General features: G+C 40.2%; 1 protein-coding gene across 1 annotated transcript; it reads left to right on the top strand.

The window, feature by feature from the left end:
- Positions 1–1,337: 1,337 nt before the first annotated feature.
- On the top strand, positions 1,338–7,454 carry LOC127130664 (uncharacterized). The gene is made up of 3 exons (XM_051059635.1): positions 1,338–1,943; positions 2,040–2,321; positions 7,377–7,454. Exons 1-3 carry the CDS (start codon positions 1,338–1,340, stop codon positions 7,452–7,454), a joined length of 966 nt encoding a protein of 321 aa, XP_050915592.1.
- The last annotated feature ends 11,048 nt before the right edge of the window (positions 7,455–18,502 follow it).

Genomic DNA, 18,502 nt, shown 5'->3' with positions numbered 1-18,502 from the left:
CTTGATTGGAGAGCTTGATTGAAATTGGATTGCACCGGGGTTTGCAGAACAATCTCAGGGTTTATATGAGTTAGAACTAGTTCTTTGCCAATGAGTTCCCTTCAGTGTCCGGAGGTTGCTCTGAACTCTGTTGACTCTTCTCTCACTTTCTTTTTCCTCCAGGGTTTTGTTCCAAGGAAACCTCAGAGTATTTTGCTTTTCTTCCTTCTTCTCCTCTTCTGTGTGGCTTTTGTTTCAATGAAACTCTAGTATTTATAGGCTAATATTGGTAGCTTAGTGGGTTTTTGAGAAAGGTCCAAGTCCAAATTTTTTTATTATATTTTATTTATTTATTTTTTATTATATTTATTTATTTATTTTTTTGTAAAAAATTATTATTATTATTATTATTATTATTATTTTCTAATTCTGATTGACATGATGAAATGCAATATGAAATGCTAAATGAATGCATGAATGAGGAGGGCAAATTTTGGGGTGTTACAATAAAGAGTGAAGTAATTATGAGAGGAATCGGGACCAAAGACAATTGCTACATATAGAGCTCTCAATTGGATTGTCCCTTAAAGTATTGGGTGAGTACAGATGCTCTCAAGAGTGATGAAAAACAAGGCTGGGGAAAATGTCACACAAAGATGTCACACCAGAAGCCCAGAGGAGAAAAGGTTATGATGGCTCAAACAACTGAGAGGCTAGACCAAACAGGTGGACATTTGACCAGCCACAGGGAGAATGGAACTGTTGGGACCAATCCACAAAGGACTCTGTGCAAAAAGGCCAAGGACAATATGGAGAAGATTTGGACGACACCTGTGAAAGGTTTAGAAGATGATAGCAGTTGGGCTCAACTGGGTTGGATGAACCTATTACTGATTGTATACAATGTCACACATGATGTCATAACATTGTATTATGGCTTCCTGAATGCTGAAGCCAGGTCCAAAAATCAGTTTCAACACAGGTGGACAAAGTACCGGTCTAGCTATTATCACTCCATTAGGAAATTTGTGGAAGACAAATTCAGAAGTCAAAAGCTTGGACTAGAACTAGCAGACAAGCTTGCAAGGAATTTGGGTAAAATTGAATATGAGGAAAGGAAATTAGGGATTTGGACTCTTGAGAAATTATGGCAATTAAAAAGAAAAAATAAAAGAAATAAAAATAATGTCTGCCCTTTTAAAAGAAAGAGCCACATTAATGATAAATCATTCCCAAGCTTTGAAAATAGTATTTATTCCCTTAGCACACGCTACCTAAACTCAGCAATCGCCATTTCCATTCAACTTCTAAGAAAAGCTCAGCTAGGGCAAAGAAACCTTCCTCAAAAGTCCTGCAACATGTCTCAACATCCATCATCATCTGACTCCAAATCCTCCCAACATGCAAAGACTTCACCTATGGAGTTTGTAGATGAAGATGTAATGGGCGTCACTCCTCTGTGCATGATATCGGGCGACACCACAGGTACCTCCTCCAATGCTGGAGATAAGCCAGGTAATACCTCTGGTAACTCCTCTCTTCCTAAAGACATGTATTACACTGATCGCGCTATAAGGAGACTGGTTACTAGAATTCTGAGTGAAGGACATAAAGTTGAAGGGGTCTCTACCCCTTTGTCCAGAAGGGAACCCTCTCCTGAGGGAGAACCCCATGCTGATAAAGATGATGATTCATATAGATCAGAAAAAGAGGTGGCTGCTGAAGGGCTTTGCTCTCTAGGTAAAACCCTACCTAGCAAGAAACAAAATGTGCCTCAAGAAAATATTATTGATCTAGAGGAAGAAAGCACTAAAGGAGAGGATGATTCTTTGGTTCATCTGGTTAAACCTAACATAGCTGAGAAACTGAGAACTAAGAAAGGAAAAAGTATGGCTAAAATGAGAGCTGCTAGAGTGAAAAAGACTGCAGGAATAGGACCCTCAAAACCCTGGAGCAAGGTTGAGGTTGGGAAAAGAAAAGAAAGAGACAGCTCTGACTCTGAGGAGGATGTTAAAGACGATGTCCCAGACATCTCCCCTGCAAAAAGGCAGGCTGTTCAGAAATCTCCTAGCAAGGCTGCTACTGTTCATCTAGACAATATCTCCTTTCATTTGGAATATGGAGCAGCAAAGTGGAAATATATCATTCAGAGAAGAGTAGTCATTGAAAGAGAACTTGGACAAGAAGCTGTAGAGGTAAAGGAGGTTATTGAGCTGATAAAAAATGTTGGACTCATGAAGACTGTGGTAACTTTACCCCAATGCTATGAGGGGTTGGTTAAGGAGTTTATTGTTAATATCCCTGAGGATATTCATGATAAGAACAATAGGGAGTTTTGCAAGGTATTTGTAAGAGGCAAATGTGTGAAATTCTCACCAAGTGTCATCAACAAGTTCCTAGGAAGAGGAACGGATGGAGGAGTAGACCTAGAAACCACAGACAATGAGGTCTGTAGGGTTATCACAGCTGGCCAAGTTAAGGAATGGCCTAGTAGAAATCACTTATCAGCTGGAAAGCTCAGTGTTAAATATGCCATCCTGCACAAGATTAGCTCAGCTAATTGGATTCCTACTAATCATGCCTCTATTATCTCCATCAATCTTGGAAGAATTATTCATGCTATTGGAACAAGGGTTAACTATGATTTTGGCAAGTTCATATTTGAACAAACCATTAGACATGCTTCTACAACTGCTGTGAAGTTACCCATTGCCTTCCCCTCCCTTATTTGTGGCATTGTCCTGAGCCAACGACCAGGGATTCTGAGCACAAGTGACATTCCAAGCAGGAGAAAATCCCCTTTGTCCATTCATTACAAGATGTTTGAGGGAAGTCATATAAATGATGTTGTTATGACATCAATCAGAAGAGAGCCTACATCTCAAGGAAGCCTAATTGATCAATTGAAAGATACCTACAAGGAATTGGAGAAGGGTATGAAGGTGGCAAAGGCGAGAAAAGAAGCTTTGGAAGCTCTTATTTGTAACCTGGAAAAAGAAGAGTTAGAAAAGGATGGTAAGGACTCAGATGGAAAAGCACAATCCAGTGGCTGCTCTGGAAGCTCTGAGTGTTCAGAAGATGAAGATGAAGGTGAAGGTGATACTTCCTCTTTTGATTAATGGTTCCTGCCTGAATTGAGGACTGGGAGGTGTGGTGGAAGCTGGGTTGCTGTTTAGAAGGCTGTTGTCTTGATTGGTTTTTGTTTTTGTATTTTGTGGCAGTCCTCTTGATGCCTGTTATGTAATATTTAAGGCTCTTAATGAGTTCCTTGGATTTGTTCATTATTCCAGCTATCACAGTTGTGTTTAATGATGGTGTGTACTTCCTGACTTTTTGTTTTAACATGCTTAATGTTATAACATCTGTTCTAACATTCTCTGCTAGGCTAATAGACATTTATTTTGTCTAATTGGTCACCTTTGGTCAATTTTGACTAAAAAGGGGGAGAAGTGCTGATATGGAAGTTGTATGTGGCTGGACTGGAAGACAGCTATTATTGAAAGAAGTGCACAGGTGCTACAACAATATGATGTTCTGATGTCAAACAGGATGTCTGATATGATGCACAGGTGTTGATGTTGAAGCAGATGTCAGGATGACATTCTGGCTGGTACAGGTGCTGGAGTTACAGTAGCTGTTATGTTTGTTGTATGCACAGTTTTAGGGGGAGAAGAAGTACCCTGGGCATTATGTTTGTGTGTCTTACTAGTTGCATCCATAACTAGTAATTCTGATTGTTGCACAGATTTAGGGGGAGGAGAAGTACCCTTGTGCATGTGTGTATTACTAGTAGCCATAGCTAGTAATTGTTTTGCTTCTGCTGCTGATTAAACTACTGTTAAGTTGTTTAAACTGCTGATAGTTTGCCTTGTGAACAAAAAGGACAGATATATGTTTTAGCCAAAATTTGCCAAATGGGGAGTTTGTTGATTCTAAGTGTTGGCAGCAATTTTGGTAAAACAAAGAGTGTTCACAAGATATCATGTGTGATGTCTTAACATAAGATATCTTATGTACCTGCTGGAGTTAAAGAACATATGCAAGCAGGATTGTTTCAGAATGCCACATAAAATGACAAGGCTTCTGATATTGGATGTACCTGCTGGAGCTTAGATGAAAGACATGTTCATGCAGGATTGTTTCAGATGACATGCACAATGTCATGACATCTGATATGGTTGTACCTGCTATAAAAGGAAATTGGATTATGCAGGATTTTTTTCCAGGATGTCAGACCCGATGTCATGACATCCTGTACACAGAACATTCAGTATGAATGTCTGGTGTTTTGTGATTGCACAATTAATGGCAATCTTTGGATGATTGAAGATATGGCTAGCTGGCGCATTCAATCATGGATTACAACCAGATTTACTTATTTTCCAAGGAGATCTATACAGCTGTTATAAAAAGATTTGATTGGAAAATAGATTTAGGGTTTTCAAGATGTCCAAGCCCAGCTGGATGCTTCTATAAAAAGGGACTCAGAAAACCTGTTTGAACACACAACCAAGAATGAGCGAAATAGAGAGAGAGAGAGAGAGAGCTAGGGTTTGTGTCTGTTTAGTCGTAAGACTTGTAGGTCATTCAAGTCATCCATTGATGATTGAATTGGACTGATTTGTGGTTGTAATTTGTCACTCTAAATCTGTTAAGCAAGAGTGTGTGTCTACTTGATCAAAGCTGTGAAGCACGATGAAGTGTGTGTCTTCTTGATCAAAGCTGTGAAGCAAGATCAAGAGTGTGTCTTATTGATTGAAACTGTGAAGTAAAATCAAGAGTTTGTAATTGAAAAGTATTTTCTTTTCACAAGGGATTGTTGTTTAAGATCACTGGTGTGTGATTGTAAGGGAAGTGAGTGGGTTCTCATATCTAAGAGTGCTTAGGTAGAAGTTGCACGGGTAGAGATTAGGTTAGAAAGACTGTAACTTGTTGAAGTGTACGGATAGTCTTTGAACTAATTCTATTTTAGTGAATTTCCTTCCTGGCTTGGTAGCCCCCAGACGTAGGTGAGTTGCACCGAACTGGGTTAACAATTGCTTGTGTTATTCGCTTTACCATTCTGTTTATTTTATCCATGATGTGTTAGCAGATATCAGTGTCAAAACATTACCTTTGACATCTTATATCTGATACCAGAATTTCAGACCCATTCAGGTTTTCCAGGAATGAGTCGACCTGTGACTCGACCTGTTCGGACCCAAGGGTTTTGCTCAGAGTCATGAGTCGACTCACAGAGGTTAAACTTCCAAAATGAGTTTTGCAACATATTATGACCAATTTAAGCCTATCTCCTATGAACCTAGGATGTTTACTATGATTAAGTGCATGATTCACATATAAGATATGCTCATATATGCTTGAACACACGAAACCTATATTTTGAACATATTAAAGGATGAATGCTTTCTATGCTAAGATGATATTATTCAAAAACATAATGTGGGAGACTAGAGAGGTTTGACATCATTAAAATAAGGACTAGGCATATTTTCCCTCACATACTCCCCCTTTTTTATGATGGCAAACCGTGACACAAACACGTACTTTGATGAATATCATCCCCCTGATTTTAGGCATTCCTTTGAACATCCTGCTATATTATCCATATGCTAATATTTGTTCTTGCTATATTATCCATATCCTAATGTTTGTTTCCATTTATTTCTCCCCCTTTGACAACATCAAAAAGAGGTAAGGAAACAGTCAACATGAAGTAAAAAAATATTCGAAATCACTTAGTCAGCGACTTTGCAACACATGGTCATTAACAACAATGCATAAATCCCGTAGTTAATGAAAGAAGTATAGGCATAATAGCACACGGTGAAATAACCAATACAGAAATAACATTACAATAGGTGCTCAACAAATACATTAAGACAAATAAGTATCTAGAATAACATGCACACATAGGGAAAATTGAAATGTGTTGAGTTTGAATAGTCATCTAAGGTCGTCGTCCATCGAATGGTTCATGTATGCCTCTATAACCGGAGGGTGGACACGCAAGTCTTTCTTCTTCAAAGAGGTTAGTTAATTCAATGACGTTCGTGTTCAGCATGTTTACGGAGCCTGCGAGAACATGATTTGAGCCTTCAATCCTTTGTAGGATGGTAGAGGAAAAGGAGTTGAAATTGTCACTGTGAGTTTGGATTTGACTCCTTAGTTCTGCATACCATTCCTCTTGGATGGAAGAAAAGGATGCAAAATTATCACCTTGACTCTGAATTTGTTCCTGCAAGGATGCAAACCTCTCCTCTTGAAGTGTGGCGAAGTTTTGCTGCTAGATTTGCATGGTTCTTAACATTTCCATTACTTTAGAGTTTTTGGATAGAGAAGAGGGTGTGGGCATATAGGATGAACGATTGCTGGTCCATCCTGTGTGTTTCCATTCACCCCATCCTTGATTATTGGACGAATGTTGTCCAGGAGTAGGACCAAGCCAATCACCATGGTCAGTGACTTGATGGTCATGCTCCATTGGTTGAGAGTGGACTTCATTATTTTCTTCCTCTTATTCACCTTCTTCATCTTCATCATCATCATCATCATTATCATCATCATCATTAATATCTTCCACAGGTCAAGCATTGGTGCCTGGGACTGGTTGACGGGTTTTGTATAGTCGCGCAGAGTGATCCCAAGTGTAGCCCATTAAACTCAAAGTCTTCTGACAAAATTCTTGATGTATAGATATGGATTTGTAAGGAATACCTTGAATTAAAACATTTGCTCTATGAAGTACGCTTTGAATGAATGAGGGATAACAGAGAGCAGTTCCTCTTCCTGACTCTTTCAGTGCAAAGATTCTACTTGCAATGTAGTGCGGCTAATTTCTTTTTATTTTGTGTTTCAGTACATACACCAGGTGTACTTCGGCCTTGTCCACACGGGAGTAACCGCCTTGTTTAGGGCGCAGAATATGCGTCACAATCCAGTGCAAAATTCTGTCAAGAGGCTTCAACTGACCGGTAGTCACATTAGTAGGGAATGAAATGCTCTGAACAACTTATGGAGCAAACAGTTTCCTCAGCATTTTGTTTAAGGCAGTCCTAAAATCGTAGTCGGGTTCATACACACTATCGGTAATCATGAGATTAGTTGGAGACGATAGTGGAGAGATCTCAAAGAGATATTTCCACACATCATCGTTCACTTCAACAGTATGATTACCAATGTTGCAGAAAAACCTAAAGCCCTTGGATTTTTCATCCACGCCAGTATAAAACAATTTAAATAAATCCTCATTGTACTCAGTGATGCAGTTTAAGAACAAATCAATGCCTTGAAAACTAATATGTTCCACAACTTATGGAATGCGCATGCGTCCAGCCACTAACGGTGAGTAAACGTATTGCTTTATGACAGTTCTATTTTTGAACTTCTTATCATAGATTTCAGCAAGATCATCAGAGAGTAAGGATAAAGCGATTACCGAAACATGTGATCGAGATGGTGCATTCCCGGTGTGAGAAGAGGGTCCTCTAGCAGATCTCTTGCCGGAAGCTCTTGATGCCATTTGAGTGTTGTTGGTGAGAGGTTATTAAGGGTTTTGTGTGAAGGATAGTCGTGGAGAGAAGTAGAAGATAGAGTGACCAACAAAATTAATTATGCAGGAAAAGAGATTTCTTGAGAACTGAGTCAGCCAAATTTTAAGGGTATATGTGTTGACCCAAGCAGCGAAGAGTCGAGTCATGGATCGACATATGGGACCCGAAATAAATGTCATCCCAGTATTGGGAAGCGAAGAGTCGACTCACACGTGTGATGAGTCGACACGTTGATGTTTGAAATCCCAAAAAGTAGATCTGGGTAGCGATGAGTCGACGAATAGGTCGACATGTTGGGACCCGGAGATCAATGAGTCGACACATTGGTCGACCTGTTGGGACCCGAGGAGAACACATATATTGATGAGTCGACTCACAGGTCGACCTACTGGGACCCGAGGAAAATGCAGATATTGATGAGTCGACTCATTCAGTCGACCTGTTGGGACCCATGTTACTAGTTAGATGATATGAGGTTCAAACCAATTTTCTTAACGCAGAATGCATGATAAATAAGATACCTAAGCAAGTTCAAGCATAATTCAAGCATAGACATGGATCATACTTATTTCACATTAATCAATCATGAATATCAAAATTTAACAAGTATGTATACATACATAATTGATCAATATAGGTCAACTGGATAGGAACGATATTACCTCCAATGGTGAGAGACGACAAGTTCCTTCATGTAGCCCTCACATATGAATCACGGAATGGACAGGCAATATATATATATATATATATATATATAGATATATATATATATATATATATATATATATATATATATATATATATATATATATATATATATATATATATATATATATATATATATATATATATATATATATATAGATATATATATATATATATAATATATATATATATATATATATATATAATATATATATATATATATATATATATATATATATATATATATAGATATATATCTATAGATATATATATATATATATATATATATATATATATATATATATATATATATATATATATATATATATATATATATAAACGCAATCCAAGATACCGAGAACACCAAGTTCCCTACGGATGTGGAAGAAAGACTCTATCGCAAGTGGTTTTGTGAAAATATCGACAAGTTGATTTTTGCTATCAACATGCTCGAAGACAACATCACCTTTCTCAAAATGATCCCTAAGGATGTGATGCCAAATTTTAATATGTTTAGTGCGCGAATGTAATATAGGGTTTTTGGTTAGATTTATGGCGCTTGTGTTGTCATAAAAAATGGGAATACGTTCAAGTTGAACATCGAAGTCGAGTAATTGTTGTTTGAGCCAAAAAAATTGAGCGCAACAATTACCCGCAGCAACGTATTCCGCCTCGGAGGTTGACAAAGCAACTGAAACTTGCTTTTTGCTGTGCCAACTTACCAAGGAATTTGAATCAAAATGATAAGTGCCACTGGTGTTTTTCTTATCCGATTTGCAACCGGCAAAGTCGGAATTGGAGTAACCAACCAAAGAGCAATCACTTACCTTAGAGAACCAAAACCCATACTTTGATGTACCACAAAGGTATCTAAGTATGCGCTTGACGACTTTTAAATGTGATTCTTTGGTATATGATTGATACCTAGCACACATACATACACTAAATATAATGTCTGGTCAGGATGCGGTAAGATAGAGGAGATATTTGATCATACCTCTATACCTTTTGATATCTACGACCTTACCATTTTGTTGAATGTATATTTCGTGTCGGGTTTTTGTTATCGTATCCACAGGGATTGTAAGATATCACCGCCGTTCGATGGTTGTATTAATCTTAGCTCAATGTAACAATAGGGTTTTGGTTTTAATCAAGTTATCTTGCATAAAAAGTAATAAATTGCGGTAAAAGTTTTGGTTTGAATAAATGAGAAATATTGCCAAAGTTAGGTTTCAATGATCACTTTGCATGTATTTGCTCGGTCAACAATCTTATAAACTCCTTTATATGATAAATCATTTCACAAAGTCCTCTCAATATGTTTCTCTCGAACACACATTGTGAGTTTTGCCATCTCGATCCATTGTTTCTCTCGAACACAATCTATCAAAATGACAACTTTTTGGTTCAACCTTATGGTGAACAAAATCATTCATTACTATCTCTAGCTAACAAACAAGTTTGGATGAAAACCTAGGTCAAGAGTCGGTAAACATCTCTCGATCATAAACCAACACAAAGAGTTTAAAATAGAAACAAAGTTTTCATCATATATTTACCATTAAAGAGTTTACATATGAGGATCCTTACATTTACACACAAAGCTAGTAATCACCTACATCTAACCTTGACAAATGGATGACTTAGCTACTCATTTTCATGGTAGCTTGGTCGGCAAGTAAGGAAAGAAGGTTGATCAACATCCAAGTCGGATAATCGAAGTTGGATGGGAATCCACCTTCTTTTTGTAGAAGATGGTTCTAAGATGAAGAGAAATGAAAATTAGGGCATAAAAGATCCCCTAGAACAATGCTGTAAAATATCTCTCCAAAGTACAAAAGTGGAAAAAGTTGGTAAAAATGAGGTCTGGTGCTCAAAAGTGGCACCTGCTACTTATAGACCTCTGCTGGGCTGTCATGCTCGCTAGGCGAGCAGAATGGCTCGCCTAGCGAGGGTCTAATATGGGCACATAAGGCACCTGCACCCAGAGAAACAGGGTCTGCTGAACTGTCATGTTCGCCTAGCGAACATACCTTCGCCTAGCGAAGGACACGCTCCAACCTTCGCCCCAGCGAGGTTGAGAGGTTTTGCTACTGGAATGCTCGCTGGGGACTCGCTAGAGCTTCGCCTAGCGAGTGAGTGCTGGCTGCGCTTTTCACCAAAACTGAACGAACTCGCTACCACCTTCGCTAGGAGCTTGCCTAGCGAATTTATTGACAATTTACTGGAGCTTTTCGCTTGGAGTTCGCCTAGCGAAGCAGTGCTTCGCCACAGCCCTCGCCTAGCGAGCAGGCTGATGAAATGCTTGTATTCATTGGTTCCTTTGCCACTTTTCTTGTGTCTTCATTTTCAATTAGTTCATGCCTTTTTCCTGCACAATAACACACAAATCAAAGGCACCAAGCTTGTTTATCAATGTAATGCATTTCATGTAAAACAAATGTGGTTTTGACAATTCTAGCAAGGAAATAGAGTGAAAGATACCCTTAATTGATGGCTCAAATAAGCACTTTTGGGTATCTAACAACTCTCCCCAACTAGATTCTTGCTTGTCCTCAAGCAAAGTATGCCTCTTGAAGGACAAGAGGATTTGCTTTAAGAAAATGGTTTCTCCGAAGTTGGATAAACGGCTCAAACACAAGCGAAATCAGCATATACAAGTTTCCAACGGTTCGAATAAAATAATACACAAGAACTAAAACTTAAATAGCAATGCAAAATATTTATCTATCTACAACAATACTATTCTGAATGAATCATCCTATCTCTCCTCTTCGAATAAGGAATGAAGATTTTACGCGTTTGCAACCGCGGGAATAATCTCACTCTCTAACAAATAATGAAGAAATCAAATAGATTCATACAATGTCTAACAATTATAAATGGTACTGTGGAAGCATAAAGATCACTAAGGGCTTTTCGGTTGAAGCTTGGCTAGGTTAACAAACAAGGGACATTTCTAAGGCCATTGAAACGAAAGTGCCGATGCAAAAGAGACATTCGCAGTATTATTCACACATCTCGACTTTGTTTCATTTGTTTCTTATTTGAAACCTTCACAACACATATTCCACAACTCAATTTTTATTTGTCACTATTTTTCTTCCAAGCAAGCATTCATTTTCATTCTTTCTATTTTTGTTCTTTTCTTTCGCATCAAATATACAAAACAGATGTTTCTTTTCTATATTGTCTATACATATTTTTTTTTTATGCTTGCTCGGTTTTTCTTTTCTTTTTCAAGAGTTGTGGTACTTACCGATTCTTTTTCGTTCTCCCCAACTTATTTCTTCCTCACCCTAAGTGAATGCTCTTAACTTTTCACGGCAAAAGAACAATAATCAAGATTTTCCGGGTTGTAAAAAAAAGATTTTTGAGATCTCGCTTTATTTCAAGCCGAGATTCAACTGTTTAAGCTCAAAGGGGTTAGCAAATACTCTCTCTGCTCACAGGTAAGTTGTTTTTGGATGTAGTTGTGCTCAAAAGAAAACAAGTGCCTTGATCATTTCTAATTGCTTCCACAATTTCACAATAATAAAAGACAAAGCATGAATCACATGAATCAACAAAACTTATTAGAATCCAGCATTTAAGTGTACAATGGAGGTTTCCTCACAATTTATGGTTTTAAGTTCTAGATGAAACATTCATTCAATTATGTTGCAAAAAGACAATATTCAATTTACCAAAAAGAGTAAAGTTCCTAATGCATTCTAAAATTCTAGCCGGAGGTAACCATGTACCTTAGCTTCATTCACTTGTTTATTCTTATCATTTCCATCCAAGCTCGGATGCACATTCATTGGGTACTTCTTGAGGAGCAACCAATCTAGAAGGGTTTGCCACTTAATCACCCAAAAATTTATTAAACAACAAAATTAAAAACATAAATAAATAACATTAACTGAAAATATAAATTTGTTCATGGGGGACAAAACACCCCAATAGTACAACACCAAAATCAAGATACAAAATCCGAAAATACAAATAGAAATAACATAAAAAACTGAAAAATACAAAAACTTAACCCTCTAAGGGCTCAGGACTCCTCCTCGCTACCGGCATCAGAACCGGTAGCCTCATCATCAACATCATCATCATCAGCATCCGCATCAGCGCCCACCCCCTCACCATAGACAGGCCTGTCCACAGGCCAGTTGGCGTTAAGCAGAAACTGCTCACGCGCCAACAATGCCTGAGCACCGGTGGGGTCATTCCCTCGCAGTTCTAACCTCTGCATACAGTTGTGCATATCTGTCATGGCTCTCTGGGATGCCGCCATCCACTCAAAACTGTAGTCGCACACAGCTCGGAGGTAGGGATCAAGTCCAGGAGTAGAAGTACTAGGACCATCAGAAGCCCTGGTACTTCCTGAGGCAGCACTGCCACCGGTAGTCTTTGCTCGACAATATTTGGCCACATACCGATCATCGATAGGTGACGGGATCCTTACCTGCCCATGAGACGGAAGTCTCACCCTTTCCTGAACGCATAAACTCATGATCAAACACGGGAAAGCTAGGGGACAATTAACACGAGCCCCCGACTTAAGCCCGCTCTCGACCACGGACTTTAGCTCATTTGCGATGATCCTCGCCATATCGATCTCGACATTGGTGAGGATGGAATGGACCAAATGTGCCACTGGGATCGGCACTGTAGAGGTGTGTGATTTAGGCTGGATGTTGGTCAATACCAAGAGCAGTATCAGTTGAGCCATGGGAGTCATGTCCTCCCGGTGATACCTCATTGGAACCCCAGATGGGTTCGGCTCAACAGATTTCCCTGGTAAACGCAGGGCGGCAGTAATGGCAGGAACATCACGGTGAAGCCGTAGGTCAATGTGGTATTGGTCTCTCTCATCAGCTCCCAGCTGGAGCGGTTCCCCAAGGATTCGGTTGATAGCATCTCGGTCAAATGGAATTGGACGCCCGGCAACTCTAGATACCCAAGTAAAGGGCTCGTCGTCGTCGGGTAGTGCGTTAGCATAAAATTCACGCACTGTCGCTATGTCGTAATGCTCTAAGGGATTAATCAACCGATCCCATTTCTTCGCGTCAATCAACCCGGCAAAATTTCTGTTCGTGCCCTGAGGGTTGATTAGAAATCGCTTCTCTGGAAGTATTTTTCGCTTCTCCAGAGCGATGTACCGTGCAGCCTGTTTTGGACCGACAAACTTGTCGGTATCGAATTGAATAGGCACGGTCCGGGAAGTAGCTGCTCCCTTTCTTTTCTTACCCGCTCCAGACCTAGACTCCATTCTGCAAAATATGAGAGGAAACAACACACACCAAACAAACAGATTAGACATCAAAGCATAATTTAAAAGACTGCAATGCTCGCAGCTGCTTCGCCTAGCGAAGTGGCAGCGAACGCTCGCCCCAGGCTCGCCTAGCGAGTGCTAGCGAACCTTACGGGTTTTGGGGTTTTTCAGCAAGTTCAGAGATTCTCCCCCAAAACCCATACTCAAATGGTTCCAACATCAGAACCTAATGATTTAGCAAGTAAATAATCGTTCTATGCTATTGGGGATTACCTATTTGCATGCAAAACCTAAAAGTCCCCAATTCCTAAACCTAAAATCCCAATTTGCAAAACCCTAAATACCACATGCAAAGCTAAAGTTTCCCATACTCCACTCATCCTAATTGCTATTCATATTGGAAATTTAGAATTCAAACAACAAGAAAAATGTAGTAGGGCAAACCTTAGTTACACGGATTCGGAAATGTGAAGAGAGTAGAGTTTGCAAATGACCGAATAGAGCAAGTGTTGGTGATAGAGATGCAAATGAGAGAGTGTGAAGAGCTTATCAAAAATTCCTCAGCAGAGCCGTACAGAAAATTTTTGAGTTTGGGGCAAAATGGTTGCCCTGCTGAGATTTAAATACAAACTGTCATGCAGCGCTCGCTGCTGCCTCGCCTAGCGAGCAGTTCGCGAACCTGCTCGCTACTGCTTCGCCTAGCGAGATGCTAGCGAGCATGACAGCAAGTGCTTTTTTTCAAATGCAGCACTTGCAAGTTCATCCAGAACAGTTTTATCACAAGGTAACCCAACACAACACAACACAAAAACAGTAAATACTTACAATGTTGGGGTGCCTCCCAACAAGCGCTTATTTAACGTCGGCTAAGCTCGACGGTGCGATGCTCACAGAGGAGCATCGAGCGGTAGAGCACAGCTCTCGCGATCCACATGACCGCCGAGATAAATTTTCAATCGTTGACCATTCACTGTCCAACTATCTTTCTGGTCTATGTCTTCAATGACAATAGCCCCATATTCCTTTACTTCTTTCACCCGAAATGGCCCCGACCATTTTGATTTCAACTTCCCGGGAAACAATTTCAACCGGGAGTTGAACAATAGGACCAATTGTCCGGGCATAAATTCTTTGTTACGGAGCTTCTTGTCGTGATACTTATTTGCCTTTTCCTTGTACAACCAACTCGAGTGGTATGCGGCATTGCGCATCTCCTCCAACTCCAGTAGTTGCACTTTCCTTTTGTTACCGGCCAACTCATGTTCAAAATTTAAAAACTTTAGGGCCCACAAGGCCTTGTGCTCCAATTCAACCGGCAAATGGCAAGTTTTACCAAATACCAATTGAAAGGGAGTTAGGCCAATTGGAGATTTAAAGGTCGTACGGTAGGCCCATAATGCTTCGTCCAATTTTTGGGACCACTCCTTTTTTGAATTAGACACGGTTTTTTCGAGGATTCTCTTAATCTCTCGATTAGAGACCTCAGCTTGCCCGTTAGCCTGAGGGTGATACGGAGTTGTCACCCTATGCGATACACCGTAATGTTTTAAAATAGTTTCCAAAGGTGCATTACAAAAGTGTGACCCTCCGTCACTTATCAACACTCGGGGGGTTCCGAAACGGGAGAATATGTTTTTCTTCAAAAAATTTATCACCGTTTTGGCATCCGCCCGAGGTGAGGCAATCGCCTCAACCCACTTAGAGACATAATCGACAGCGACAAGCATGTACTCATTCCCATAAGAGGGTGGGAAAGGTCCTACAAAATCTATGCCCCAACAATCAAATACTTCCACTTCTTGGATATTTTGGAGAGGCATCTCATCTCTCTTACTTATCCCACCGCTTCTTTGGCAACTATCACAACTTTGCGCATGGGTATGTGCGTCTTTGAAAATAGTTGGCCAATAAAATCCCGATTGAAGAATTTTAGTGGCCGTTCTAACCCCATTATAATGTCCGCCATAAGGCGAGTTGTGACAATGCCAAAGGATGCTCTGGGCTTCATCACCAGTTACGCATCTTCTTAATAGGTTATCACTACCCAACTTAAACAAGTATGGGTCATCCCAAACATAATACTTCGCATCCGAAAGGAACTTCCTTTTTTGGTTCGAAGTTAGGTCGGCAGGCACAAAACCACTAGCCTTGTGGTTCGCAAAGTCTGCAAACCACGGCCTAACTTGAACCTTAAACAGTTTTTCATCAGGAAATTCTTCCCGGATTTCTTTTTCAGACGCGGTAACCTCCACGTTCACTAATCGGGATAAATGATCCGCTACCAAGTTTTCCGACCCCTTCTTGTCTTTGATTTCCACATCGAATTCTTGTAACAAGAGAATCCAACGGATGAGCCTTTGCTTCGAATCCGGTTTGGTTAGCAGATATTTAATCGCCGCGTGGTCGGTATACAGAACGACTTTAGACCCTATAAGATAAGACCTAAACTTTTCTAGCGCATACACTATTGCAAGTAGTTCTTTTTCCGTTGTGGCATAATTTATTTGAGCCTCGTTAAGAACCTTACTCGCATAATGTATCGCATGGAAAGTTTTGTCTTTTCTTTGGCCAAGTACCGCTCCAACAGCATAGTCACTCGCGTCACACATTAGTTCAAAATTTTCATTCCAATCGGGAGCGACTATTATTGGAGCGGTAACCAATTTTTCTTTTAAAACCTCAAAAGCTTGCAAACAATCTTCGGTGAAGAGAAATACCTGGTCCTTGGCGAGCAAATTGCTCAAAGGCTTAGCCACCTTTGAGAAGTCCTTGATAAAGCGCCGGTAGAACCCCGCGTGCCCCAAAAAGCTACGGATGCCCTTCACATTCACCGGAGGGGGTAATTTTTCAATTACTTCAACCTTAGCTCTATCCACTTCAAGCCCCCTTCTAGAGACTTTGTGGCCTAGCACGATCCCCTCGGTCACCATGAAGTGACACTTCTCCCAATTAAGCACCAAATTGGTTTTCACACATCTTTCCAACACCGTCTTCAAATTTGCCAAGCATAGACTAAACGTCCCACCAAATACCGAGAAGTCATCCATGAAGACTTCCATTGTTTTCTCTATCAGATCGGCAAAAATGGCTTGGACACATCGTTGGAAGGTCGCCGGTGCATTGCACAGCCCAAAGGGCATTTTTCGGTATGCGAACACTCCAAACGGACACGTGAAAGCCGTCTTCTCATGATCAACCGGGTCAACCGCAATTTGGTTGTACCCGGAGTAGCCGTCCAAAAAACAATATTATTGTTGGCCCGATAGTCTTTCGAGCATTTGATCCATAAATGGGAGTGGAAAATGGTCCTTTCGAGTCGCGGTATTCAACCGTCTATAATCTATACACATTCTCCACCCCGTTACAACTTTAGTGGGGATCAATTCGTCCTTGTCATTTCGGATTACGGTCATTCCACCCTTCTTTGGAACCACGTGCACGGGACTAACCCATGGACTATCCGAGATCGGGTAAATCATTCCCGCATCCAATAGCTTCACCACTTCCTTTCTTACAACCTCCTTCATCGTAGGATTTAAGCGGCGTTGTGGTTAAGCCACCGGCTTAAAATCTTCCTCCATCAAAATCTTGTGCATACAATAGGATGGACTAATTCCTTTTAGATCGGAAAGAGTCCAACCCATAGCTTCTTGATTGGTTTTTAGCACCATGATTAGACGGGCTTCTTCTTCTTTTGTCAAAAGGTTGCTTATGATGACCGGCTTTGCCTCGGTCTCATCTAGAAACACATACTTCAAAGTCGAAGGTAACACTTTTAATTCAATTGGCGCTTTTTCGTCAATGACCTCCTTCTTTAAGTTTTCCTCCTCTACTTCCCATGGTTGTAGGTCGTCGAAACTATCAAGTTCCTTTAAGCATTCCTCAAGAGCTAGCTCTTCTTCCACAGTGAAAACCTCCAATGAGTCGTCAAGAGCTAACTCCATAGGAGATATCTCATGAATATGCTTTGAAACCTCCATAATAGCGTCTTCGATCATATCGATGCGAAAGCTATCATTTCTATCTTTGGAATGCTTCATTGCCTCGAATAGATCGAATGTGACTTCCTCATTTTGAACTCGCACCTTCATTAAACCGTCATCAACATCTATCATCATTCTCGCGGTCTTCATGAATGGTCGGCCCAAGATGAGCGGAGCATCATCATCTTCCTCCATATCAATAACAATAAAATCAACCGGGAAAAAGAATTTGTCGACCTTCACCAAAATATCTTGGGCTACGCCATGAGGATGGGTCGTCGATTTATCCGCCAATTGCAACGTCATTCGGATGGACTTAATCTCAATGTTGCCAAGCCTCTTGATAATTGACAAAGGTATAAGATTAATGCTCGACCCCAAGTCAATAAGTCCCTTCCCGACATACACGTCACCAATTTTAACCGGCAATGTAACTCTTCCCGGATCAACCTCTTTCTTAGGAAGCGTCCTTTGAATAATGGCACTACAGCTCGCATCAAGGACGATGGTCTCCGGTTCCGTATACCTCCGCTTTTTGGTTAGTATGTCCTTCATGAATTTGGCATACTTAGGCATTTGTTCCAAGGCTTCGGCAAACGGAATGTTGATTTGCAACTGTTTAAAAATATCCATGAACCGGGCGTAATGCCGTTCATTCTCCCTTTTGGAAGGAGCATGAGGATAAGGAAGGTTTTGGATAGGAGTAGCGCTCACTACCTCCTTTCCCTTTGCAACTCTAGCACTTTTCCATCTAGGCTTTTTCACTACCTCCCTTATTACCTCATCACTTGTATTTTTTTCCATCTCCACACCTTTCTCTTTTTCAACTTCACCATTATTTTTATTCTTTTCAACTTCTTCCTCATCACTCCACACTCCTACTTCACCATCAACATTTTCCTCCACTATTTCCTCCTCAATTTCTTTCTCTTTCTCTCTTTGTTCACTCTCAACTCTTTTTTTATTCTCACTACCCAACTCCCTCCCACTTCTCGTCATGATCGCCTTACAATGTG

Source organism: Lathyrus oleraceus, chromosome 3, assembly GCF_024323335.1.
Source record: "Lathyrus oleraceus cultivar Zhongwan6 chromosome 3, CAAS_Psat_ZW6_1.0, whole genome shotgun sequence".
Classification (NCBI taxonomy): domain Eukaryota; kingdom Viridiplantae; phylum Streptophyta; class Magnoliopsida; order Fabales; family Fabaceae; genus Lathyrus; species Lathyrus oleraceus.
Note: the sequence above shows the minus strand (reverse complement) of the source record. Positions and strands in the feature narration are given on the sequence as shown.